The 26,137-nt window shown below is 46.6% G+C and overlaps 1 protein-coding gene across 19 annotated transcripts in view; it reads right to left on the minus strand.

Annotated features, from left to right (window-relative positions):
• The window catches only part of CYRIB (CYFIP related Rac1 interactor B), a 101,834-nt gene extending 76,018 nt beyond the window's left edge, over positions 1-25,816 (minus strand). For 2 of the 19 annotated variants that reach the window (XM_068933294.1, XM_068933292.1), the window contains exon 1: positions 25,185-25,347. Coding sequence is in view for 1 of the 19 variants with exons in the window: in XM_068933278.1 (XP_068789379.1) it covers positions 19,935-20,084 (150 nt within the window). In the remaining 18 variants the exon portion in view is untranslated. Of the gene's footprint in view, positions 1-2,115; positions 2,172-2,844; positions 3,186-3,949; positions 4,039-19,934; positions 20,100-24,968; positions 25,087-25,184; positions 25,400-25,640 lie in introns of those variants that run through there. The other 17 variants (XM_068933305.1, XM_068933299.1, XM_068933283.1 and 14 more) reach the window with 16 other exon arrangements.
• Between the last annotated feature and the right edge of the window lie 321 nt (positions 25,817-26,137).

Consider the following 26,137-nt stretch of genomic DNA (forward strand, 5'->3'; position numbering starts at 1 on the left):
CAGGACTCATTTTTTTCAACTTAGGCCTGTCTGCTTCAATGACTAGAAGTTTTGGTGTAACTACATCAGAACTTTTAGAAAAGACAGGGAAAGGTGAAAACCGGGATTCACACTAATGCATTTCTTAAAGAACAAATATGACTTATTAAAAAACAAATTTGACTGCTTGCACATAAGTTTTAATCTTGCCTGTCTCTATTACAGGCTATGCACCAGTTCAATTTATTCCCCCAGCTGGCAGGCAATAGCAAAAAATGGTACTGCAGGCTGTTTGTGCATCCGTATTTTCCTAGATGCAGAGTGAGGGGGGAAAAAAAAAAAAAAACACATGCATTTTTGTTTACCATGTCTGAAGAGCAACAGAACTCTGAAATGGCTCTCTACATACTATCTTCCAAATGACACAGTCAATTTCTATTATTGTATCACTCAATAATTCAGTAGTGGGCAAAGCAAATATTCCTCACCCTTCTGTCTCTTTACAATATTAATACCAGGTTTCTTCCAAACAACGTTAAAAGTCTGGAAGCAGACACCTTGCACTAAGTTCCCTATATACTGTTTTCAATACTATTTTAAATATTACATTCAATTAATTTCAAAATTAATTATTCTGCTAAGATGCATACTAATCACGAAGAGATATAACAAAATATTTTCCTTTTTTCTTTGTGCAGATGTTACAAGACTCACGTGGAACCCAAGTAAAGCAACAGAACACTTATCTATGCAAGAACAGAATCGTCTAAGGTCATGCTTCTAAAGCCAGTGCAGTTCCAGCAGGAAACGTTTCATATGAAGATGCAAAGAATTTCAAAAGACAATCCTTTCAATAATCTTTCACCTCAGATGGCCTCAGATAAACTGCAAACAATGAAGAAAATTTGGAGCACCTGATGAAAAACGCAAGTTATGTAACAGAAAGGATAAAATTAATTCCTTACAGTTATACCAGAGTGACAATGGAAAGGATATTTTAAAACAGATTCTGAGATCACCTCTTTCTATGGCCTCTATTCTCTGACAGTTTATATATGTAGTAAGAAATCTCACAGCCTGACTTGGAAAACATGCTATTTACTCTCTTACTAAAAGCTTCTGTTTCAATAATAGAATACTCTTTGTACGCCAAACACAGAGCGTTCCTACTTCATGGAACAGCAACATATTATTCAAGTGTTTTGGGTTTTTACTATTAGATTTGCCACATGAAGTTGAAGATATGAATTGCAAAGTCCAATAATAACGTACCTTGCTAAGAGAAGGCATTTACCAGGTAGAACCTGAAAAGTCTGAATTCATGTTCCAACTTTGATTTACATTACTTCAGTTTAACTGCTGAATGTCTCCTGTTCAATTCCCCTATCTGCCACTAATCCACTATAGAAAAACGTATATCCACTTACAGGTGCATTTAAAGTCTAACAGAGCTTTAATGCACTTGTTTGTGTAAAACCTGTTTGTGTAAAATGGGGAAAGAAAGGGGAGGAAGGCTTGAGGAAAACAGACTTCTCAGTTTATAACAGAAAAGGTAATAGAGAAAAACAAAGATTATTCAAGTGACTTTAGGAAACTTTTTACTAGTTTTAGAATTAACATACATGCTAATACAACACTTGTATTTCACACACTGCATTATCAGAAATTCAGAATGACAGATTTTAAACGTTAGCGATACTCTGCTATCCCAGCAGAAGGACAGCTGTCAGATCATTCCTGACATTTGGATCCAGGACGCTGATGCAATGGAAAAGAAAAAGCAAAAGGACAAAAAAGCATCAAGAATCTTCACAACGCTCTCATGTGATTTCTTTCATATCCGTTTCTGTGAAAAAACTGGTTGTATTTTATCACCGCTTTAGATACTACACCAGACTGCAAAGTCACAAAGTAGACCTGAGCTGCGCTTATCCTTACTCTTAAGACACGCAGGAGAAAATTAAAATGCAATTAAGAAATGATTTTTATCAGTTACTTAATGACTAGGTTAGAAGCAACACCTTCCTCATACAGCCTCTGAATTCACCTCACCCCTGCGTGGAATGACAGTCCTAACATCACAGCCACACTACGCACCCTGTAAGAGTTGCACAAAACTGCAGAGCGGATCCTTACCACCACAGATTTGCAGCGATTTCTGCATTCTACTTAATTCATCGCAGGTTTTAACTGGACTCTGAAAGACACCACATGTCCCTTCAATAGGTGTCCTCCTGGTTAAACATCAACGCTGTCACTCCACGACTCCCAAGCCCGGAGCGCTCCGCGCAGCCCGACGGGGCGAGGAGGACACCGCTCCACCACGCACGCAGCACCGCTCAAATTCAGCAGGGGAACAAGACGTTCCCCTCCCACCACCAGCTACCGGCACAGGCGGCCCGACCCGCTGCGGCCGCGGACTGACCTGGACCCCCGGGCTGCAACGCGCGGGGTGGCGACGCGCGGCGGGCGACTTAACAGCCGGCGGCTCGCCGACCATTAACTTAGTTCCCCCCAGGCCAGACGGGCACCGACGGCCCCTTCTCGCCCGCGGAGGTGGCGGAGGCCCGGGGCTGCCCCCCGCCCCCCGCCCGGGTCCTGCCCGCGGGGGGAGCCGCGGCGGTTCGGAGGGGAGGGGAGGGGAGGGGGTTGGGGAGCAACAGATGGGAGCCGGCGGGGCGGGCGGGCGCGGCAGGGCCGAGGCGGGTCGCGGCGGTTGGGGGTCGCGCGAGCCGCGCTGCGGAGGTGGCCGGGAAGGGGGGAGGGGGGGGGAAGGAAGGACACACGGCGCGAGCCGCCCGGCCCGGCCAACGGCCCCGCCGCCGTCCCGCCCTGCTCTGCCCTCCCCGCCGCCGACACACTCACCGAGCCGCCCCGCGGACGGCAGCGGGCGCCGGAGCCGCCGCCTCCCCCCGCACGGCCGGAGGCAGCGCCAGCAGCCGCAGCAGCGTGGCCGGAGCCCCCGCGAAGGGGAGGGCGCCGATGGCTACAGCGCCGGAGCCGCCCGCGCCGGGGGAGGGGGAAGGAGGGGGAAGGGGGAAGCAGGCTGCAAAGCACCACAGGACACCGGCCGTGCGGGCGGGCGTGCGATGACCCGGATGTACCGGGCCGGGGGGGGGGGGGGGGGAGGGAAGCAACCAGCAGGTGACTGCGCAGGCGCGCCGAGCTGCCAGCGCACTGCGCATGCACCTGCTTTGACTCCGAGTGTCTCCGGCAGGGGCGGGGGAGCGAAAGAGAGGCGGGCGGGCGAGACGGCTCAACCCCCTTCAGGGGGCGGCGGCCGGGGTCAGCCGTCGGCGCGGACCGCCATCTTCCCGCGCCCCGGGGCCCGCCTCGGGGCTCCCCAGCGCCCGCGGGAGAGCGGGCGGGGGCGCTGCGTGGGGTCCGGCCAAGGCCACCCATGGGGCAGGCGTGGGGCCAAGCCCCACGGACTGGGGACCCGCGAGCTCCGTCCGCGCCCACCCGCCGAGGGCGGACGCGTTGGGCTCCCCCGAGGGCCGCCGCGGGCCCGGGCGGGAGGCGAGGGGCACCGTGGCACGGCGAGGCGCCGCTGCCCGCTCGCCCGCTCCCCCTTCCCGGGAGCTGCCGGCCGACGCGTTCCACGCGAGACGCGGCGGCCGCGGTTCGGTGGCGCCATGCTGTCCGCTCCGCGCTGGCGCCTTGGCGGCTGGCCGCCAGAAACCGCTCTCGTCTACGCCGCGGACGCGCGCCCCAGCCCTTCTCGCCCCTTTCGTCCTGGGCAAAAGCAGCGTCCTCAAGTCACGGAGCGCGGCCCATGTCCGTCAAGAGATGCCCACCAGTCGCGCCTCCGCCTGCCCCGGCACCACGATTAGCACAGATAATTTTGATATCTTTACTTTCTCTTGTTCTTTCCTCCCTTTTAGTCCAGCAGCACGTCCCTTCCAGGGGGATTTCCGAGCTATACGAGGAGACAAGGGTTAGCGGTGGCAATACAGCCTGACGATCTCACCTCATACGTGGTGCGTTTCAAAGTCCAGATGTTGGCCTCATGCAGATGCCACAACTTCAGCTTTCATTTTTTTGACGCTTACGGTCTTCCTGGTTGAAGGGTAAAAACTTAAAAATCATAAAACAAATGACCACTAACTTAACAAAACGTATCATAGCTTAAGAGCTTAAGTCATCATCAATCACACACAGCTTGTGTGATTTTTTTTTTTTTTTAAAGAAGGCCTGACTCAGGCATTTTAAATGTTTGATGTTGGCAGAATTGGGCTGGGAAATAACATAAAGCTCCTACTTTCCTCAAAGCAAGACTTAAAGCCATACATAAATTTCTTCCCAAGTGGATCACATTGTAAGATCTAAGCAAAAAAAAAAAAAAAAAAAAAAAAAAAAGAGGAGAAAGAGAAGGTAAGTGCTTCAGTGAACACTGAGCTGCAGGAGCCTCGAGCCTCACGCAGGAAGAATATCCCACTGCTCAAGTCCAGCTGCCATAGTAACAAATATATTGTCCTCCACCTCCAATAAAATGAGAGATAAGCAAAATGTGTTTAGAAACACCAAAATATATTTTAGCGTCTTTTCAATGACTTAATTATATAATTTATTCCTCGCCATGTATATATCCTAGTGATATTTGCATGAAAAAAAAAAAAGTATTTCTGAAGGTTTCACTGTTTCTTCACCTAGATCATAATTTTCAGTTGCTGATGTTACACTGTTAAATTAGTTCGACATCACACACCCTGAATTACTTTTACTTCTGATATAGACTAATTTGCAAAAACAGGAAGATAACAAAAATACTGTTTTCAGGCCTGTGTCTTTAGTAAAATGATGCATATACACAGAAAGAAAGAAAAATAAAGTTTTGCTTTTTTCTACAAAGTTCTCTGGAATATAGATTTAAAAAAAAATGTTTTCCCATGAAGTCTCATCTGGCCTTTATGTTGAATGGTTCTTCTGAAGCCAAAGAATAATTTACTCTACTTTTGATATAACTTCACTTGATCCGCATAAAATAACCGCCTAAAGGAACAAAAGAACTACTACAGATGCCAAGGCCTCAACCATGGTAACTTCAGTATCGCCATGTACTATACGTTAGGAACAGTTCAGAGAAGGAGCAGGACATTTGGGCAATAAGACACAAATACAACAAACAACGGAGGAAGGTGCCTCTCCTTGGATATTCATAGGCACAACATTCAAAAGGGGAGTATTATCATAGGGAAGGATGATTATTCAATCTGAAAGAGCCATACAAACCACCTGAGACTCTCACCACTTCTGCTACTTTCCCTTCAAAAGCCAAATGCCAGTTTGATCACCGTCAAATAATAGTGAAATAGCTCCCCCAATCCACTTTGAGAAAGAATGAAAATGGCAAAGTCCTCAGAGATTTACATATGACAATATATTCCCTTTCCTTTTATTTTCATGCCTCTGTATATGTTAACTTCAATTGATAAGCTTAGTTTCTCTCCTAACTTGGTGGGATTTAAGAAATATGGATTCAATAACCTAAAACTTTAAAAGTATTATAGATAAAACAGTATCCTAGGGCATAAGGGAAGCAATTTGTGAGTACAGCTCCGCTGCAAAACCTGTCTAATGCACTCACAGGAATTCACTACAGTGCAAATTTGGTCCTCATGTAACATTCAGGCAACACCAGGGCTAGTAAACCATGTACCAAATTATCCTTCACCTTCACCTGAGCAGGGAAAAGGGGAGCAGCCAGGCAGGCATTAGTGATCATTAAAGATTAGCGTAGATTGGAGCAAATAGTTGAGACCAAGAAGACCATGAAAGAAGATTTTCACAGAAGAACCTCGTGAGCAGGAGGGCTGAACAAGTCATACATCCACTTATGTTTAATCAACCCTTCTACACAAATGAAACTGAAGTGTTTGATCCTAACTTATCACTTCTGTCACAGAATGGAATTTCTGAAACTTGTGGTTAAAAATGTTGAGCTGCAGGAGATCAATGTACTGAGAGGGCAGGTCACTCCCACCTTCTCTTTCTTTCTCAAGCCCACAGACATTGGAAAGTCCACGTTCCAGGTAGGAACTGACCAAGCTCCCACTAAACTCTGCTTCCCGTGAAGTGAGTAATTCTCAGTTTATGATGGACTCATAAACCTGAGGGCTGTCACCTCTCATCCTTATACTATGGCATTTTGTTTCTTATACAAATTGCTTCTTATGCAGATATAAGAAAACCATACAACCAGCCTCAGTGATGGAGGAATTTTGACATGAAAATATTATAAACACTTGCAGGGGGGTTACCAAAAAAAAATCTCCTACTGAAAGAATAAACAGGTTTACAGTAATATTCATTTACTCTTTAGGGCCCTCCAAAATTTTAAGATGCACTTGTTTTGGATCTTTCGTCTTTCAGGAGTACGAGTGAGAATGCTCTATCACGGACGCTTTCACTGAAGTTGCGTACTAAGACATCCACATTCCAGGTAATACTGAAAATCTGAAGCATAACAAAAATTGCATACTCTGAACATGTTTCATGACAAAAAACACCCATTTTCTATTACTTTTGCCTTGACTTTTAACTTCTGAATTGGTCCATCTGAACAGAAGGCGATTTTAACAGGTTATTACTGGGATAAAGGTAAAAAGTAAAATCAGAGATGACACTTGCCAGTCGGTATCATAAAATTAAGGAGTGGTAGTAGGTCAGGACTGCTCTGACAGCGCTAATTGTATGTGCATGTACACCAATGACAAAAACATGACTTTATATTATAGCTACACAGATAGCCAGTTAAGGTAAATAAAAATACAGAAGCAAACGCTCTGCCCCTCAGTGTCAGGCAGTTACAATACTTCTGCTACTTAAACTTAATGGTAGCCTAAGGGAAAACATCAAAAGGAGCAAAGGAAGCCATCTTCTCTGGTTTGTACTCAGCAGTAACAATGCAGTGCCTTGTCCATTGACAACAGAGCTGTTGGTGGAGGGGGGGGAGGAGGCCACTAACTTTTCCATTACGTGGATGAAAATGGAAAGTAAGCACCCCATATCCAAAGCTACGTTTTTTAATTATTAGAGAGACCAATTTTCTTGCAGTAAAATTTCAAGAATGAAAGACAGCAGCAGCTTTTGCAGGGAGCCTTTGTTTATACCATAGTGGTTCATAGCACCCTTCACTTCAGATAACGCTTACATCAGGTTTCGCTCTCCCCCTTGCAGATTTTTCCCCCTTTTCGAGTGTAGACCTAGTAGATGAGATATTGCAGAAGCAGTCACGTTCACACTACAGCATCCCTCCATTTTCGATAGTACAAATCCTCCGATACAAATGTAGCTCTTCAGAAATATAAACAATGGCAGCAAAATATGAATGATCTACATACATTTCAAAAAGCACAGACAAAACAAAAAGCCAAGGTCAAATAATTGTATGCCTACAAGGATGCCTGAAGTGTTTCCAGATACTGTAACGGCAAACAATTACAATGTTTTTTTTTTACTTTTTTGGAGACAGGCAGCCACAATCTCAAAATGCCCACAAAGGCCATTTTGATATCGAGGTGGCAAACAGGGAAACTGAGGCATTTCAGAAGTTTTCTCTCTTCACTCTAACAAACCTGGAGAAAGTTTATTGTCTCCTAGTGCTGCGCACTAATCACTTCACATGACTACTTACATAATCATCTCTTTCTCCAGCACTACAAAGTCTGAAATTATTTTCCACTTCTCTTATCCGCTGATGCAACTGCTCCTAACAAACGAGCAGCACGGTCTCAGTATAGCACGGTACAGTATGCCTTAGCTAATATATGCAGACTCTCAATTAATAAACAGTTCCCTTCAGTCAAATGACACAGGAACGTTCTCTGTTGGACAGTGATCAAAGATAATGGTGATTTTATAACATAAAGCTCTTTTGTTTTCATATTTTGTTGCCTTTCCTCAGCAGTTCTGCTTGCCCAGATGTGACAGGGGAAGCAAAGAGGAATAAAGAGAAAATGGCAGGTGTTAAACATGCATTTAAAAAAAAAAAAAAATGTAGACCAGAAAGCATAAAGGACGGTGGAAAGAGGAACTGTAGCATTTATTTCAATCCTTTTGTCTCCATTAGAAAATAGATAAATTATAGTAGTAGACCTATTACAGAATAGAGCAGAAAGCTGTATTAGATGCTGAGAACTTTAGCTGTTTAAAGTGTGTGAAGTACAGAATTTCTTCAGCAACCCGATGCATGGGTACCGTTGCACTGAAGAGACGCACTCCGAACAAATAATTGCTGTGGTCAAAACGACCTCGTTAGGAAACAGGTGAGCTGGCCAGCAAGAAGCCTGTTGAAACAATCAAGATAATCCAGCACTATCAAGTTCAGGAGGTTATGACTACAACTGCAGATCCAAATTTATGGCTCTCAGCTTAAGGAAGAGAAAAAAGGGGGGGGGGGGGGGGAAGAGAGATGCACCAATTCTTCTCATGTTCTACTCAACAAAAGTCTGGTCCAGCTCACTCAATATAGTGGAAAAGCTACAATCACTTCAATGGGCTCTGGGTCATCACCTCTGCTTGTACAAAAGCCACCTTTTCCAGCAAAACACCTAAAATGTCAATGGATTTATTTACTCTGGGTAGCACTTAGTAGATTTAAATAAGTGCTTCACTACGGCAGAACAGGCTGCTGAACTGGGGTACAATGCAGAAGGTCAGGCATCTCACTTCTCCTCCCACCAGCCCTCAGTCAAGTCAGTTCATAAAACTAAGTTAACCAGCAGGACTACCACAGGAATTGAACAATATATCGGGACTGGAACCTCCTCACCAGCCTCTTTCCTTTTTTCACAAAACGTTTCAAATCAATCAGCAGCTTAACAGTGTTGCAGTTAATGGATGGAATCAATGTTTCAGAGAACGGGGAAGGCAGGATTTAAGAGGGCTGCACTGTTTCACTACCCTCTGGAAGAGAAAACAGGTTTTTTTTTAAGCAGACCCAATCCTGCAGCTCTGATGGAAACAAATATTCATTGATTTCATTGAGAATTGTGCTTACCTCAGGAGCAGGAGAGTATTTTACTTTGATCATATCCTTTGCAGTTATGCAGTCATTTTTTTTTTCTTTTTTTTCTTTTTTTTTTTTTTTTGCTTTTTCCCCCAAAGTGCTTAATTCATTTGTTAATAGAACAGCGCCTGGTTCATAAGAGATTTTTGGGCTGTGTCTAGTTGTTACCCAGGGACATTGTCAAGAGGCCACTTTGTGTTCCCTTTGATACAGTTGGTGCTAACAGTTTCTTCTTCAGATCACTGGGGATGCTGAAATCTTTCAGCAGTGAAAGAGGTAAGCTGATTAAAGCACCTCAGTGAAAGACTCTGGAAAAAGACTCTTGAGAGCCAATTTCAAAATTCACTGAGTAAACTCAGACTTCACAACAACCACCGTATTAGGCACCACTGGGCGTGACATAAGCAAGGACAAGTTAAGGTCACAGGCTGCAACCCCACAATATGTGTTTCTCCAACCTCCGGTGGCACGAGAGGGAGCTGAGGGTGCTCAGCACCCCACAGGACCCCACTGTCATTTTTGCCACTATTCTGGCCTTGCACTACTAGCTCAGTTTGGAAAGACCTGGCTATTTATTCCCATTTGAAAAGTAAAGCTCAGTTCAGCTGATCAACACCCGGACTGGTTCTGTAACGTTCGCTTGAACTACTGTAAACCAAATTCATCTTCACTTGTGATCCAAGTGAGGTTGACTACAAGATAGCTGAATTATGAGGGAAAAGGACAAGGCCTTAGTGTTTGGCTCACCAACTACATCTACCTCTTTACAATACACCATTAAGATACAGTCATCTGCTATATTAAACTGTTTTCTTCAATGCAATTCCATCAGTATGCTCCTAAAAGCAACAGACGTTAAAAGGACTTCGGTACACAACTGCGGAATATAAAGAATTTTGAAGAAACCCTTTCCCCACCAATACACACATTTTCTTGTGGAACGTTCAGTAATCTCGCATGAAGCGAGTAGGGAGCATCCTTTTTCTGTGGGGTAGGTAGTTCCCAATTCACCATCACTAGCATAGTAGATTTAGTTTCCAAAGTAAAGTCTTTGAGCGTGACTATTTCAAGCACAGGGAGCTAGAAGGGCAGAAGCAGAATTCATACTGCTCACATAAGCAGAAAAATCTAACTGTAAAGAAGAGCAGCAGATGAAACAGAAAGCCAGGACTTTTTCACGTACTGTGATCTGTGAGGGACAGACTGGGTGCAGATGAAGGCTGCAGTTAAACTAAGCATTTAGGCATTTGCTTAAACATTTCCTTTGCTGAGCCACAGAAACAGTGCAGACCAGACATCTCTTTCTCTTCCTTTTTCCTGAGCGTGAACATAGTGCCTATGACTAAATCCAGCACCAAATGCAGCTGTTTAATATTCTGCTAGCAAGAAAAGGGAGTAAAGCTGACACTGCACATTTCAATTACTTAAAGTTATTCTGAAATTATCCAATTAATGAAAAGATAATATTTTTTTTTTATGTCCCCACACATGAGCTGGGAAACATTCTGGGCCTGCTCATGCCAATCTGGATGCGTTCCCATTTGAGGCGTCCAGATTCCTGCTGTCAGAGCTTAGGTGCATATTTCGTTAATGATGAGACTACAACCAGCAGCTTCCGACTGTGACCGTGCTGCTCTACATGAACGCTTCACAAACCAGGTTTTCCTGTTGACGTGATCATATACTCCTTATTCTAAAGGATTCCCATCTCAGGCAGGGAACGAGCCAAAAGACTGGAAGACTCAAAACAGCGTTCCCTTGTGAGGTACTGCACTGTAACTCTGAAGAGTTTAAACCATTTTTCTGGCCTTGGCGTTCTTGTATAGCGTTAAATGAGAATGGGCTGTGCTACAGTTAGACTATTAACTTCCATTCCAGTAATTCCCTATGCCTAAATTCATAACATTGAACATCAGTAACTTTATATGTAAAAAAGTAAGTTGCAGAGATCTGAATGGTACTTCACCGAAACGCTGGTGTAACGCCTGCTCCAAGCTGCTTACGGCCCAAGTCAAAGATGCGAGGAGAACGCAAACACCGAGATCTGTTGTACTTGCAGGTTTTCTACCTGACCAAGCCAGTCCTAAGCAAACTAACCTCAGTGCAAAAGACAGCACAGCTGTGCCAAAGCTGCACGGCATTTGCACTACGTGCTTCCCAGCAGGGCTAATCGTTCAGAGCTGGCTCTAGTTTGCCCGGGGACCCTGGCCTGTGCGGGATAGCAGTTTTCCCTGCACCAGGATATAGTCTGCTTTCCCCCAGGAAATTAGGTTTATGATGCTGGACACTAATGTGTATACTGCCCAGTCCACCAGCACATGTCATCTCTTGCCCGAGTGGCAAAATAGAAGGTGTTAGAAGAAAGACGGGGGAAACTGCACTGCAGGCACCAGGAACATGGCAGAAAAGAAGGCAGCCGGGAACATGGAAGGGGCTGGAGGTTTTGCAGTGAGAAAGCTAGGGAAAGCTGCAGTGGGAAACGAGGGGCACACAAAACTCAGATCTGTAGGCAATTAGGATTCATTAGTTACACTGTTCACTGGACTTTTTTTTTTTTTAAACCTTTTCTTGGAAGAAAATAAGACAGAATTAAAAAGAAAAATAGTACCTGCTTCTTCATGCTCTATTATTCTTATCCTATTTGTTGATCTGTCGAATTTTACTTCAAAAGCACGAGAGGGTCAGAGGTAGGAGAAAATAAGATTTCTATGGTTTGCTCAGAGAGGACAAGTCTAAGGAACGTGAAGGGGTCAGGGGAATACCACGTGGGAGGAAAGCAGAGATAAAGAGACATAAGGGCAGCGAGATAGTCCTTCTAAGCATGCATGCTTCTGAACGGTTTAAATGGGGTCACTTCTGTCCTAAGGCAAAACACACTATAGTTCGGATGACAGACTCTGGCCCTAAGCTTGTGACAGGTTTTCAGATGAGTATGACAAGTCGGGGCTTAGTGCAGAGGGGAGCGCATTCAGAGAGGACTCGAACGCGGCCAGATGGCAAAAAGGGGGTATGTTTCCTCACTGGGAGACTGAATGGCTATCATGAAAAAGGCAGAGAATAGGAAACTGCAGTGTAGGAAGAAACCTCCTGCCTGACTGAGGCTGGGACAAAGGTCTCGGAAGGAAAGGATGGTTTTAAAAAGCCTGCAAAAGGAGGAATCACTACAAGGTAATGACAGTCACTGAGCAGGAAATGGCCACTGGTTTACAATGCAAATAAACATTCACTTGTTCAATATAGAACATTTTAAAGCCTTCCTCATCCACAAGAAGTACAGCTCTGCCACCCAATGATTCAGCTTTCTCTTTTCAGTGTTCCATGTTCTCCTACTATTGCAAAGAAACAGAAAATACACTCTTAAATTAGGAAACTTTGCATCAGGTAGATAATAAATAACATGGGGCAATTCAAACACTTAAGTTTGCAGCTCTCCTCAGATAGAGCTCGTATTATAAATGTATCCACTGAAGTCTGTTCTCTCTGCAGTATAGTTCTCCTTACAACAATGAAGAAACTCAGACGGCCCTTAGAGAATTTTCTTAGAATTAATCTCAGATTAACTCCTTGTAAAGATTTTATGTAATTGAGAAATGGACTAAGGAAAAAATATGCACATACATACTTACACACAGAGCTGTAGGACAAATGAATTAAAGATATGGTCATACGAGTTCCTCTCCAATGGAAAAAAAATAATGTAGGCACTTACCAGTCAATAAGAATTTTTTTTTTGTCCATTTACTTTCTGCTTTTTTTCAAAAATGCTTACTACACTGCCTGGGAGCTGCATTTTTCACTTTAATGCAGAGATAACCATTGCAATTCATTAATTGACTTTTATGTTGCCATTAAATTTCACAATCAATTCAGTTTCGATATTCTACACTTTTATCTCTGCTATAAAAATGCTCTATTAGCTTTACTTGGCTTAAAAACAATACAGTGAACTACCCTCAATTATTAATAATCTGTTTCCCCTTCAATAAAGCTTTTTAGATCTTTACTACAGTCCGATGATATATTTATTTAGCGTGTAGGGATCAGAGCAATACAGTGCACTCTCTCTGGGAAAGGACCCAAAAATAACTATCTACTTGATACCAACCCAAGGGATTTCCTAAGGGAATGAGGGCAGGTCATCAGTGGTTTAGGGAAATTAGACAAATCTGTGTCTGGGGAACAGATGTCTTAGGGTTTGTAAATGTGCGATAGAACCTTTCCCCTCTCAGTCACCAGTTCAGTCCATCCAGTACAGCATTAACTGGAAGCTATTAAACATCTAATGAACTTCTGAGAGCCTCCTGAAACGTGGAGTAAGATTCCTAACAGACAGTTACTTCGTATCTTGGAGGCACTCCTGCTCATGCTGGAGCCTCAATAGGAATACACAGACACAGAAACCGAATGATCCATCCTGAGATAAAAGCTTGGAAGAGTGAACAACATTTCATCTGCCAAATGCAGAAAGCAGGCTTCTTCTGCATTGACAATCCAGCTTTAGATTTACTTTTGGCATTTTTTTGTTCTTTAAAATAACATAAGACAAAGCACTGTATTATTACCTTTCCTCATAAACTTCACCAGAAGGACCCAGAATACTTGCAAACCCACATTTGCAGTTTCTCAGATCTTTGAGAAGATAAAGGAGTAAGGAAGGATTTGATTTCATTCTTGGAGGCCAATTCCGGGAGCCCTGAGACTCCAGAACTGCTGCATGCTGCACATCTAACTGATGCAGGTCTGCTAGAAGGAAGAGCAGACAAATGCTGAGCATTACAACCACAAACCGCAGCTGTTGATGGGAATTGGCAAGAGACCAGGGAATGCTGGGAAGCATAGATGGCCAGCAGCAAAAGGTAGGAAACTGAGCAGGCCTCTCTAATACTGGAGCTCTTTTATTCAGCCCCCGGTGCTTTTCCATCCTTGCATCTGCTTTCCTTGATAGCGCATGGGAGGGACTGTATGGTGCAATTTTATGGTATGCTCTCCCAGGTGATGTTGGCACTTCCTCGGTAAACATGCCTTAGCACAGACTGAGCTTCATCATGCCCCCAGGTTCAAATTATTCACAGCTACGCTCTCCACTTCAGCTTGCTGATAACTCCAGGTGCCTCCATATTTCATTTGAGGAGGAGAGGATGGATGCTTGTCAACTATCCTTCTCCTTTGCTCTCGCTCAGGACCGAGCTATGCTGAGGAGCAGGGACAAGCTGGGGTAAAGCCCTGTTGGTTTGCATAGCTGCAACCAGAAAGATACGTGATCGGGCTCATTGGTCTGTAGTCCAGAAGGCCAGCGCGGGCGTCAGGAATGCCGGAGGCAGGCTTTGCGGCTGCTGCTCAGCTATGAGACCTTGGACATACCCTCATGCTCCCATTTCTTTGGGCCACGACCTTTTGAGTGGAAGCCTTTCAGGGCTTCCTTTATACACTCATAACGTACATGATTAAACTGTGACCAAATTCAAGTGGGGCCTTCGAAATAGTGCAGTAATATAAACTGCAAAGTAAACGCAAGGTTTCACGGCCCAAGAGGAAGGAAAAAAAAAACCACACACAAAAACACACACACACACCATATGTGACGCATGACACATGAGAAAAGGCAAGGACTTCTGTAACGACATCCCCAGTCACCCTCTTTTGTTACCAGTATGTGCAAATCTCGCTATTTCAGCCCATTATATTTGACTGTCTTACACTCAGTGGCAGGTGAAATGTCATACCTCAGGGTAAATTTTCACTATCGTAGGCAGGGAGTTTGTCCTTTAAACACCCTTAGTATTAATGGGAAATTGATCCAGCAATTTAAACTGCAAGAGATACAAACCTCTCATGTGGGACCATTTTCAAATGTGTTGACATTTTGATTCACAAAATGAGACATTTTTTAGAAACAAATGCAGATTCATTTCATTCAGGATTTAAGAGGTCAGCTGGGTACTGGAAGTGAGATGTGCAATGAATGTTTAGTATATTCATCACGTATCTTTTGATCCCTGTATACGCAAGGGATTAAAGTGACATTAGAGAAAGGAAGGGCAATTTCTGAAGTTCTTCATATTAACTGAAACATCTTATGGGGCTGGAACCTAAATTCATCTACAGTACTTGCAATAATAGCGTCTAGGGCAAAAGGAGGCTTTGGGATAAGGGACTGCATTTCAGTGACCTTCTGTAAAAATGTCTTTCACATTAGCAGATATGCTTTCATCTCTGAAAAGCTCTGATCCTGCTGAGCTCGACCTGGGGGAGTTGTCAGTGTTTTACTGATGTCAGTGAATTTCACTGTAGGACTGGAGCCCAACAAAACAGCGCAGGAAATAAAACACAACCAGAGGGGGTCGCTCATTTGTTCCCGGGGGGTGCACAGGCTCTGGCCACTCCTCCAGTGAAGAAATTACTCAGCACACCGTGAATGCTACAGGAGAAAGCCAATCTAAGCAAAGTTTAGGACACATCCACAACGGACTTATGCATGAGTTCCTACTAGCTCAAAACTTAACTAAACACTTTGAAGTGAGAATATCAGTTTGGGCTCCATCCTGCAGAAGAGGGCAGGAGAGCAGCCTAGGAGACAGACTGACTTGGCAAGTCCTCACATCTCAGCTGGGCATTAACTCCAACCCCTGTGCTTTTCCCAGGACTCGCAATGCACTAGCATACGTGGGGGCAGAAACAAGGCTCACCTTTCTCCCCTCCGCCCGTACTTCCATAGGTGGTACCAGCTCCCCAGCACAAGGGAGCAAAAGGGGCATCTGCTCCCTGTGCTCCTGCACCCCACCTGGCAGAGCAATTGGGGCTACCTCTGCATTTCCCTCAGCAGCAAGGACACCTTTTGGCTGCCCCCCCCCCCCCAAGTCTCCCTCGTGACAGGGCTGCCAAGAGGCAGTGGTGTGCCAGCAGGGCAGCTGTAACTCAGAGGGTACGTTTATTCTGTTACTTAACAAGGGGATTTCATAGGAAGTGGATTGCTCCCCTCGAGCGGACAGGAGCGTTCCCTGGGGCAGAAACCACAGCTGCCTCCCAGGAGAGCATCTGGCGAGCACGCTGCACTAGGGGGAGCTCAGATAAGCTCATGCATGAGGAACTCATGGAGGAGAACAAGGAGAACAAGTGGGCTGGCAGTTCCTCTCTGAGGCTCCCCCTGCCCCCCACCTCACCCTGCAGAGAAGTCTCTGCCCTTCCCCTTCCCCAGCAGGACTGGGGGAGATGGATTTGCATTTCTGGGAGCCACTACTTAGAGGAAGTTACACAAACTTGGCCACTGACTGAGAGTGATACTCTCCTCAGACGCACATAGGACAGCGCCTAATAGCATTAAGAGGAAGAGGAAAAGCCCAAGCCCTATGCAGTATGCAAACGAGTCAAGGGCAGTTCAGCTCTGTGAAAACAAGTGCCTAGGAACATCACAAACCCTCTGAGGCATCAGCTAACATGCTAAACCCAGAAGTGGAAAGTCGTGATCCTTCTGGTGGCCTTGTGTCAGATTGTCCTCTCCATGGGCTCTGGACAAGCCACAGGCCTCACATGCTTGCGCCTGCCCAGTGGGATGAGTAAGGGTACAAGGTGTTCAGGTCAGTCCTTTCCTACAGGGCACGCTCACTTGAACACAGTACTTTCCTTTGACTCCCCCTTTCTCACTCTCTTAAACAGGCTGATGTGCCATGAGACTCTACAGAGAGAAGCAGTTACTGATCCTGTATTAGCTAAAAGATCTCACAAGAGCCCCATGCAAAAGCACACAAGGACGAGCGATCTCAGCCCGACCAGCATTCTCCAGCAGAGCGTTACTGAAGAGTGCATTAACCAATTGCTTCTCATATTAAGTAATTTATTAAAAAAAAAAAAAAGCCAAGATGACAGATTAAACAGAACCGCAACACATTAAGTAAAAAGATCATTTTTTGTACGTACAGACACTGCAAGTCCTAAGCATAATCATACCACAAATGCATAGATGTACTTTAGAGGCATTATGATTCACGCTAGATCAAGGATACAGCTGACAAACGTATCTAAAGCAATTTTTGCTCATAAAAGCAACAGTATTAACACTAACAACCAGGATGTCTGATCAACCGTGGATTCTGGGTGCAAGAAATCTTGGTACAAATTTAACAACCTGGAGCCATTTCTAAAACAATCTTCTTTCAAAGTGGTAATCCTGGGAAAAAAAAAATTGGCCCTAACCCTTAAATAGGGATTTGAGTGGCTTCGTCATTCCAAGGGAATCCTACCAGTGTTCCCGTTTGACAGATATCCACTGGCGATGCCCTAAGGCAATCTGTGATACCCAGAGCACACTAACAAGAGAGCATTGCCACATACAGTAAATATTTCTTTAGGCCTCCACGTAAGCAGGAGGCCAGACAGACCTACTAATGCACAGAAGATCATATTTGGTCAGACAGCCAATCCTTCAGAGGGAGTTAGCCATCTCTGGGTTCAAAGGCAGGAGCATCTGCCCTATTCAGTTATGTGACTGGCAAAACACTCGTTGGAATTGAGCTTACCCCTCCACCCCCTTTTTTTCTTTTAAGTTTTGTCAATTAGTCCAGACCTGCTACCATGAAAACCAAAATCCTCCCAGGAATTTGCAGGCTGAAGAGAGATTCACCATTGCGCTACTCCCTATCCTAATGTCTCTGGCAAGACACCGAGTCGCAGGGGAATAAATCATTCATCACGTAGCTCCACCACAAGGACAGCAGCTCTCCAGCGTCAGGAGTGTGTAGGAACGCGCCTCTGGATGTTGCCTCAAGAGGCAGATTCTGCACTGTGCCTCCACGGGGCAGCTCAGGGAACAAAGCTGAGTCCAGGTGCTCTGGAGCCTGCTGCTACTCTCCGGAGAGCAACCCAACGCCTGTTCCCATGCTCGGGCAGTCCCCCAGCACTGCCCTTTGTCCGCAGCAGCCTAGGCACTCAGCAAGCCTCCAACGTGATATCTACCAGGGCTGCAGGGCAGCAATGTGCGTGTGACATAGTCCAGCCCTCCCCGCTTTCGTACCCAGCGTGTTTTAACAGGAGCAGCATGAGGGGGCAGAAATCCAGCCTTGCCATGTACAAAGTTCTGCAGTCGCTGCCGACAGCCGAGCCAAGCCCTCTGTCTTGCATTATTATGGGAGAGAGCTCATCAGTTCAGCTGCATTGGAGGAACGCCAGCCCTCCAAATAAACTTTTCAAAACTGCATTAAGGCATTGTTTAATTTTGATTTCTAAGTGACCTCCTACTCCTCCGAACAGGTTAGGCATGGAAGAATATCCACTCCTAGCAGTTTTTCCCCTGGCACTGGTGGCAGGGCTTAACCCCTTGGTTCCCAGACCAGGGGTGTAGACCACATCCCAAAACAAAAGAGGAGAGGCGAAGACCCTTGCAGCCTCCTCGCAAGTCATCCCAGCTTCCCACTGCCTGCTACACCTAAGTCAAAACTCAGCCTCTGAGCCCGTTCTCTGTTTTGGATTTAAATAGTTTCAAGCCCTGACCGCAACTCGTTTGGTTCTAGGTTTCAAAATCTTCTGTCCCTCCTCTTCCCCCACCCTGCCAAAGACCATCAGCAGCACATCCCCTCCACCAGCACGGCCAAGCAACCTAGTCCCCTTCCCCCCTCAACAGCTCAGGATCCTGTTTTCATCTCATTTTCCTCTCCACAGGGAAGTTTCCACCCTTTCCCACAAGCGTACTACCCTCTTTTACTTGTCCAAGCACAACTGCACAACTGTAGGCCATGCTGCAAATCAAAATTACGCCAGCTTATAAAATGAAAAATGGACCTTTAAGGAGCCGAACAAATCTACAGTTATTCTTGTAATCTGAACTCTTTCAGCAACTGGTTTATACTGCAGCCCCAGTAATAGTACCATAAGTACAGGGGAGGAGAGTAAACCACAGCTGGGGAGAAGAAAGCAGAGTGAGTGGCTAGGGGTACCTTCTCCAGAGGAGGAAACGGTAGGTGGAACCAGGCCTCAGAGCGTGACTTGGGCCAGATTCAGGGCTCTGACAACAAGTAACCTCGGTACAACGTGTCCAAAGTCACATTTGTAACACTCAAACAGAGAAATTACAGCAGTGTGGTAAAAACACTGTGGGTATTGCGAACATTTCACAGTGCTGGAAGTATTAGTATCAGCACAGAGCAACATTTGCATAGCTCTCCACCAACTACTGACTGAGCTCGAAGGGCAAGAGAAGCTGCAAGGACAAGAGCAGGACAAGGCGAAGGAAGCGCTAGTTGCAAACCTTCGCTTGCCTTTCTCAGCCATCAGAAGAACGTTCTCACTAGCCTTTGGATAGCCACAGATAGATCTTTATACTAGTTTTAGCCATTGTCTAATTTAAAACTACAGACAAGTTACTTTCATATGGTTTTATTTTTTTTCCTCCATTTTGACAGGCTGTGAGCGGCCAGATGCACCCAGTGTGACTGGGAAATAGATGCTGTCTGAGGGGAGGTGGGAAGCTTTTATTAGGAATAATAAGCAGATCGATAAAATGCACATTAAAAGATGCTATTAAAGTCCAAGAAAGAGTCCTCAAAACAGACCAGCCTGTCCATGCCGGGCTGAGGAAGGGAGCTCGGCCTCTGGCCTGACCGCGTTCTGCTACGAGGACGCCCTTGACAGAGCCTGAAGCACACGTCCTGCCTTCTCAAAGGCTACAAAAATGCACCCCTGTGCAAATGCTTTCCTTCAGCTCTATATACACACAGCCATCAGGCTATACCCCATCCCATCCCTGAATGGGCATATAGCCATCCCCCCTCTTCCACCTTCGTTCGCTCAACCCCGATAACCACTGCCTGCTTTTGCTCCCACTCTCCTGATACACACCTGCATCCCACACCCCCTCTCCCTGCCTCTGCACCTTTGCCCCCCTACAGGTGCGCTACCTTTTCCCTGCCTCTGCTGCCCCTCTCACACACGGATCTGTCTCCCCTATGCCACTCACCTCTGCAAGTGCTGAGCCTGTCTGAAATTGGTGGTATCCTGTACGTAGAGTACGTGTGGAAAACTGGTGAAGTGAGGAAACATTTGTGACAAGGAAGTGAGTGGGTGGAGGGAAAAGCCTGGAGCGAACAGAAATCAACAAACACCACATTGAAATGTGAGCACCAAGTGCCCAGCATGGGTAAACGGGCACTGAGTTTATAAAATAATATGCAAATACATGTATTCTATGCCTTCCTGCGTGCTGGGGAACAGGAGGCAGAGGAAAATAAAGAGGAGGCTCAAACTAAAAAGTTTGAGAGCTGCTGCCCTAATAGCAGCATAGGTAGCCTCATATAAGGGTCAACAGGACAGCGTAAGACCACAGAGTGCTGGATTTCAGACACACAATTTACCAGATCCTAAAACCAAGCTAGTAAATAGAAGGTTCCCAAAGTCCAAAGCAAGCAACTGATCTCTCACTAAGCATGAACACAGGTCTTAGCAGTTATTAATAGACAGCATGCCCCTCAACACTTTTAGTAGTTTCAAGTAGAGCATTTTAGAGATTTTTTTTTTTTTTTAAAAGGAACTGTTATTTCTAGAACAATCAAACAGGAAGTCCAACTCTGCTGTCAGTTTTTGATAGAGCAGTAGTTCCTCAGTCAAGCTGTCTCACTGTCAGATGTAGCAGGGCTAGGAGCTAGGAACATGATTTCCAGTTTATCAGTCTATTTGCTGCATTCCCAATCTGTAAAACTTTCCCTCTTTGCCTGGGCTTGCAGAGCAAGATTGGCAGTGATACAGTTTCAATAACAAACCATAGAAGATCTTGTTTTCCCCTTAAACAACAATTTGACTAAAAGAGACTGGGACCCAAAGACAGCAAATTTTGTCCTCTGAGAATTAGCCCATAAAACCCCAACTCAACTGGTAAGAAATTATTCAAACAAGTTGCTCCTCTGCTTGCCAAGCAAGTTGGTTGTGTCCAAGTCACTGCCACAGACAAGCGGTATGAACACTTACCAGGTAAACAGCTATTACAACAGGCACAGAAAACAGTCCCGGTCTCCTTCTCCCAACAGGTCAAACCAGTCTGCTCCACAGCGACTGCTTGTAGAGGAGATTCACTTGTATATGTAATACCATTACCTGTATTACTTTAATTTTAAAAGACTAGAACGATCCGAGAGTTGTCCATATATTATTCCTCAAATTTGGCAGTGGAGGATTTCAAGCATACACACTTGACGTTACACTGCTCTCTCGGAGGTGACTAACTGCGAGCTCTTGGAAAGCAGACAGTGCGTCTGCTCCACGCGTTACAGTGATTGCTACTGACAGGTTCTTCATGGTATCATAACAAATTAGGTCACAGATTAGATTTTCATAGCACAGATTATGTGTAGTGCCTATAATTTTTTCTTCAATAGAGAAGGCTGTGGCCAAGAGGTTTGAGCTCAATGCTGGGAACAAGGCAGATGCAGTGGAGTGGTTTTCCAGTTCTGGCTGGGACTAAAGACTGTTTTAGTGAGATTCGGATAAAATTCTTAATTTCCTAGTGCAGTTAGAAGACTATGTTCTTCCCTTTCTATCCAGTATGCCTTTGAAAAAAAAAAAATAAAGGAGAGTTTATTCACTAGATACCCTGGAGTAGATGTTACAGCATTTCAAAGGAGATATAATGAAAAGCTGCATTTTTTTAAATGCACTTTTGATGATAGAGATGCTGTTTGTATGATGTGTGTGTGTGTGGGGGGGGAAGTTAGGAAGGGAAACCAAAGCTATCTATTAGACTTATCCCACCTGATGCCACAAAGGTCATTCATACATTCAGTTTCAGTGTCTCTTGTGTAGAAAGATCCTAAGGAATAAGAGCATGAGCACAGTTTGTTTTTTTTTCAGGGGAGGGGTAGGGTTGGAAAAAACCTATGGGGGGGAACAGTTTTGAAAATACACCAAGCAAAGACAGTCATAGAATTCAGGCACCAAGAAAAAATTTAAACTCTATCAAGCTCCACACAGAGATGAGAGAAGCATAGAACAAAGGTTTTGAATAGCTGAGTAACTGTAGACACTGTGCAAAGTGCTCTCTGTGCATTGTGAAATATAACCTGATGGCAGAATTGAAATCCCTGCTCCAAAAACTGTATTCCAAAGCACTGTCAGCAACGTGGCCCACGCTGAGCTCCCTGAGACTATCTCCTAGCCCAGGACTGGGCTCCTGGGGGAGTAGTACTAAGAATCTAAGCAATCTGAGCAGCTAAGAATCAGCAAGCCTGATTCAGATCCTGGTGGAACTGTATAGGTCTGCAAAGAGAGAAGTAATTTGGCAGATAAGTAAGCTTACTGCCATGGTAAGCACTAAAGGAAAACCTAAACCAGATGATTAGGAAGATAGGTCTTAGTCAGAGCTAACCTCAGAGACAAGCCTTTCTAAGTCAGGGTTGAGACAGGCATTGCAGAAATGACCTTCAGCTGGCAGAAAGAGTCCGTGATCACACCCTGAACTCGTGTTGCTCCGGCAAACAAGAGACCTACGCTGACTCCCAGCTAAGCCTCTGGAGCGTACATGTTGCCAGCCAGACCAAGCCAGTTTATACCTGCAAACGAACCTGTAGTCTCTAATGAAGTTCTTGAGGCTATTTCCAGGCAGAGGGAACAGATTCTCTTCCTGTTCTTAGTGAAGCAAGAGGAGCACATGATGTCGTGCCTGTTCCCCATTTGCAGGTTTGGGCAGGCTGGTGCTCAGCACCCTTCACTCTGCATCAGACAAACCATATAAGCCCTTTTCAGATGTCTGTGTGGCTGGCCTGAATTACCACAGCTGTGACTTTAGCTCTAAAATGGTCTTGTCCTCCAGTGCAGCAGAAGTCTTTCACAGGAAATAAGCTTTTACTTTCAATATACTCTTGCCCTTCTTCTCCAAGCAGCACAGGAAATCTCTCAGTTGAACATCAGTCTTTATTCTCACAAGCTACTATTTATCAACTGCTATTTCTTTTTACCCAAAGGTAGCAGAGAACAGTGGCCATGCCCTCCTACGCTTACAGCCTGCATTAAACTACCCTCAGCACATCAACTTCTTACACTGTTGTTACTGGGCATACTCACATTTAGAAGCACAGAATGAGGTCTAATTATTTTTTCCTCAAGCCTGAGCTGTGCTGTGTACATTATTGAAAATCCATTGTATGTGCTCCTTGCTGAACAATCTGAACCATCAATTTCATTTAAAAAAAACAGATGCTCTAGACCGTACTGGAAATATTTTAAAAGTATTTGCTGTTCACAAACCTGGATCTGCTGGATCCACAGCACTTCCCAGTTTCCATACAGAGCGTTGCTCTGCCTTAGACCCCGCTCAGAAACTCTTTCAAGCTTGGGAGTGCTTCTCCTTCTGAGTCACCGAAGGATTCACATCACTGACACTTAGTATTTTTTTTATTTTGCACCCTGAGAAAGCTTGCCAGTAGCTGTCAGTGAAAATATGCTAACTAGGCCTATTGATCTGATCGATGCTTGAAGCGAACAGAAGTGGAGCAGCAGGTAGAAACTCCTTTCTGTAGGAGCAGCTTGAGGGCATCCCACTGCCGTGACACAAACAGGCTCCCGGTTTCTGCTGCGCTGGGAACCCAGCGGGAACCATGCAGCTGAAGCACTCTCTCTCACTCAGGCAAGAAGTCCCCAAGTGGCTCTCCTGTGCAGGCTGGTGCACCAACATGATCCAGGGTGCCCCCCTGCGCATGCACCCTGGAGGGTCTCTCAGAGCTCAGGCAGGTACCCTGAAGGCTTCCCCCCACCCCACAGCATAGGGCTGGCATCTTCCAGGTTAAAGAGTCTGCTACCAGACCTGGCTTCAGACAAGCCCTAAAAAAGGGCATCTCTGCACTTCTGCTGAAACCTCAGATCGCTTCAGAACACCTTTCTGTTTCGGGTGAACACATGTAGCTTGCCTTGTTTTGATGAAAAAAGGGCCTCTCTCCCATTTTTATCAGACACCTAGTGAAACATCGAATAAAACATGTATCCATCATGCCTTTTTGATCTTGCTTATACTTAAATAACCCTTAGTTTTTCAGAGATAAGAGCTCATTTCTAAACAGCAAAAGGATAACATAGCTCTAAACCACACAGCCAGTTCATCTTCACGGTTTAAAGGTTGCTTTGTGCTATTTCCTCTGTATTTCACCATTAATCCTTTTGAAATGCTGTAACTTACTTAAGAGACTGAAGTAGTTTTCACATAGTCAGGATCACAACCACACCACCGTCGCTGCCCAGACAGGAAGTACAGAATCCCTTAAAGCAGAAATTCTTTCCTCCTTGCTGGCCAGTCTAACACATTTTTGGCTGCTGGGCCAAACTTCTACATGCTCACTCAGTAACAGGTGCAAGATTTGCATGAACGACAACGATTTGAAAGTTTCAAGCCTGGCATCTGTCCGAGCATAAAGGGATAATCAAATGAAACCCACCCAGGCCAGCGCCTGAAGTAGCCAACATCGTTACCACTACTCTGAACCCTGCGTAACCATAAGCAGCATCAGCAACGCCACTGCACACGGACGCATGATGCAACGTTAAACTGTGACTTCCTCCAAAAACCAACTACGCCTCAGCTTACTGCTGCTGTGCCCAATCTTAGTGGGAAACTGGTTTTTTTTTTTGCTGGAAAGCACACTGATTGGTGCCAAGACCGTTACTGCAGTCACTGGGGTGCCACAGGATTTATCAGGTTCTGCACTCAGGGGGGAAGGGGGGGGGGTTGCGGGAAGGATCTCACTTCCCAAACATGCCACCTCCAGTCACCCCCGCTGACACAGGGGGCCTCCAGGTCCCCTTCTACAAAGGGGGAAACCGAGGCAGCGGGCTCAGGCCGCTCTGGGTGCACGATCCGCAGCTCCAACTCGAGCCTTTCACCCCCAGGATGCGTTTCCTGCCCCAAACCCCCTCCCCTTCCCCGCGGGCCTCAGGCCGGGCACAGCGCTGCGCCCGGAGGTGGGGGGGGGGGGGAAGGAGAGGCCCTTCGGGCGCTGCGAGACCTCCCCCCCACCTCAACACGGGCATCTGGCGGCACCGGCAAGGTCGGTCGAGCCCGCCCGCTGCCTGCGGGGCAGCGGGGGCTCGGGGAGGCCCCTCCCCGGCCCCGCCGGGCTGCGCCTTCCCGCCCTGAGCCGGCACCGGCCCCCGCTCCCCTCAGCCGCCAACGGCCGCCAACGGCCGCCGCGCGCGCGCCCCCGCCCGCCCTCAGCGCGGGCCGGCCGCCTACCTGGGCCGGCGGGGCAGGGCAGGGCAGGGCAGGGCAGGGGCAGCCGGCGGCTCGCAGCCTGGCCTTCCGGGTTGCCGGCGTCGCTGCCACAGGTTGGCTGCCAGCGAGCACGGTTGCCGCATCGCTATAAAAGGAAGCGGCGCGGGGGCGGGGGTGGTGAAGGAAGAGGAGGCCCCGTCACCTTGGCCGCGCCGGGCCGCCCCGCCCCGCCTTCCCCCCCTCACCCGGCAGCCGCTGCCCCTCGCCCCGCGGCGGAGAAACCGCGCTGCCGGCGGACCGGATCCGCCTGCCTTCCCCCCCCCCCCCCCCTCCGGGGCCGCCTCACGGAGGGGGCAGGGCGCAGCGGGGCGGGAGCGGGGCGGTTGGCCCCGGCCCGGGAAGCACCTGAGGGCGCCGGGGGGGCCGAGGCGGCGGCGGCCGCGCTGCTCATTTTCCTAACTCGGGCGTTTGCAGTACCCATGGGGTGGCCTTCGTGGGCCCTCTCGCTCCTTCCTCTTCTCTCCGCAGCTCTCTCGGGGTTGTTTCCCCCTCCTGGCCCGCTCCAAAGCTGGAGCTGTCACTGGGGCGCTGCGCCGGCGCCCCGGGCTCGCAGTCCCCGCGGCAGGAGGCTGTGAGCAACTCTGCACGCGGACAGCTGACAACGGTGGTTGGTCACTACAGCCACAAGAGTTGCACAAACATCTGAATATCTGGGCTGACAGCCCAGCCGGTTCAATAAAGTGTTACCTTTAAGAGTGGTCCTTGCAAGCTGAACTAGAAAAAAATGAATTAAAACTGATTTTTTTGTCTTTCAATGCCAAACAGCTCCTCTAATTTCTGAAGATGTGTTCAGGTTCCGGAGCTTTTGTGACGGCCCTGACGCACCCTGCTCCATTTCATGTTGGTTGGTCATATATTCACAGCATCTTGGTCACAGAAGGGGCAGGGATCCCCTGGGAGATGAGGATCCCACC

Source organism: Struthio camelus, chromosome 2, assembly GCF_040807025.1.
Source record: "Struthio camelus isolate bStrCam1 chromosome 2, bStrCam1.hap1, whole genome shotgun sequence".
Lineage (NCBI taxonomy): Eukaryota > Metazoa > Chordata > Aves > Struthioniformes > Struthionidae > Struthio > Struthio camelus.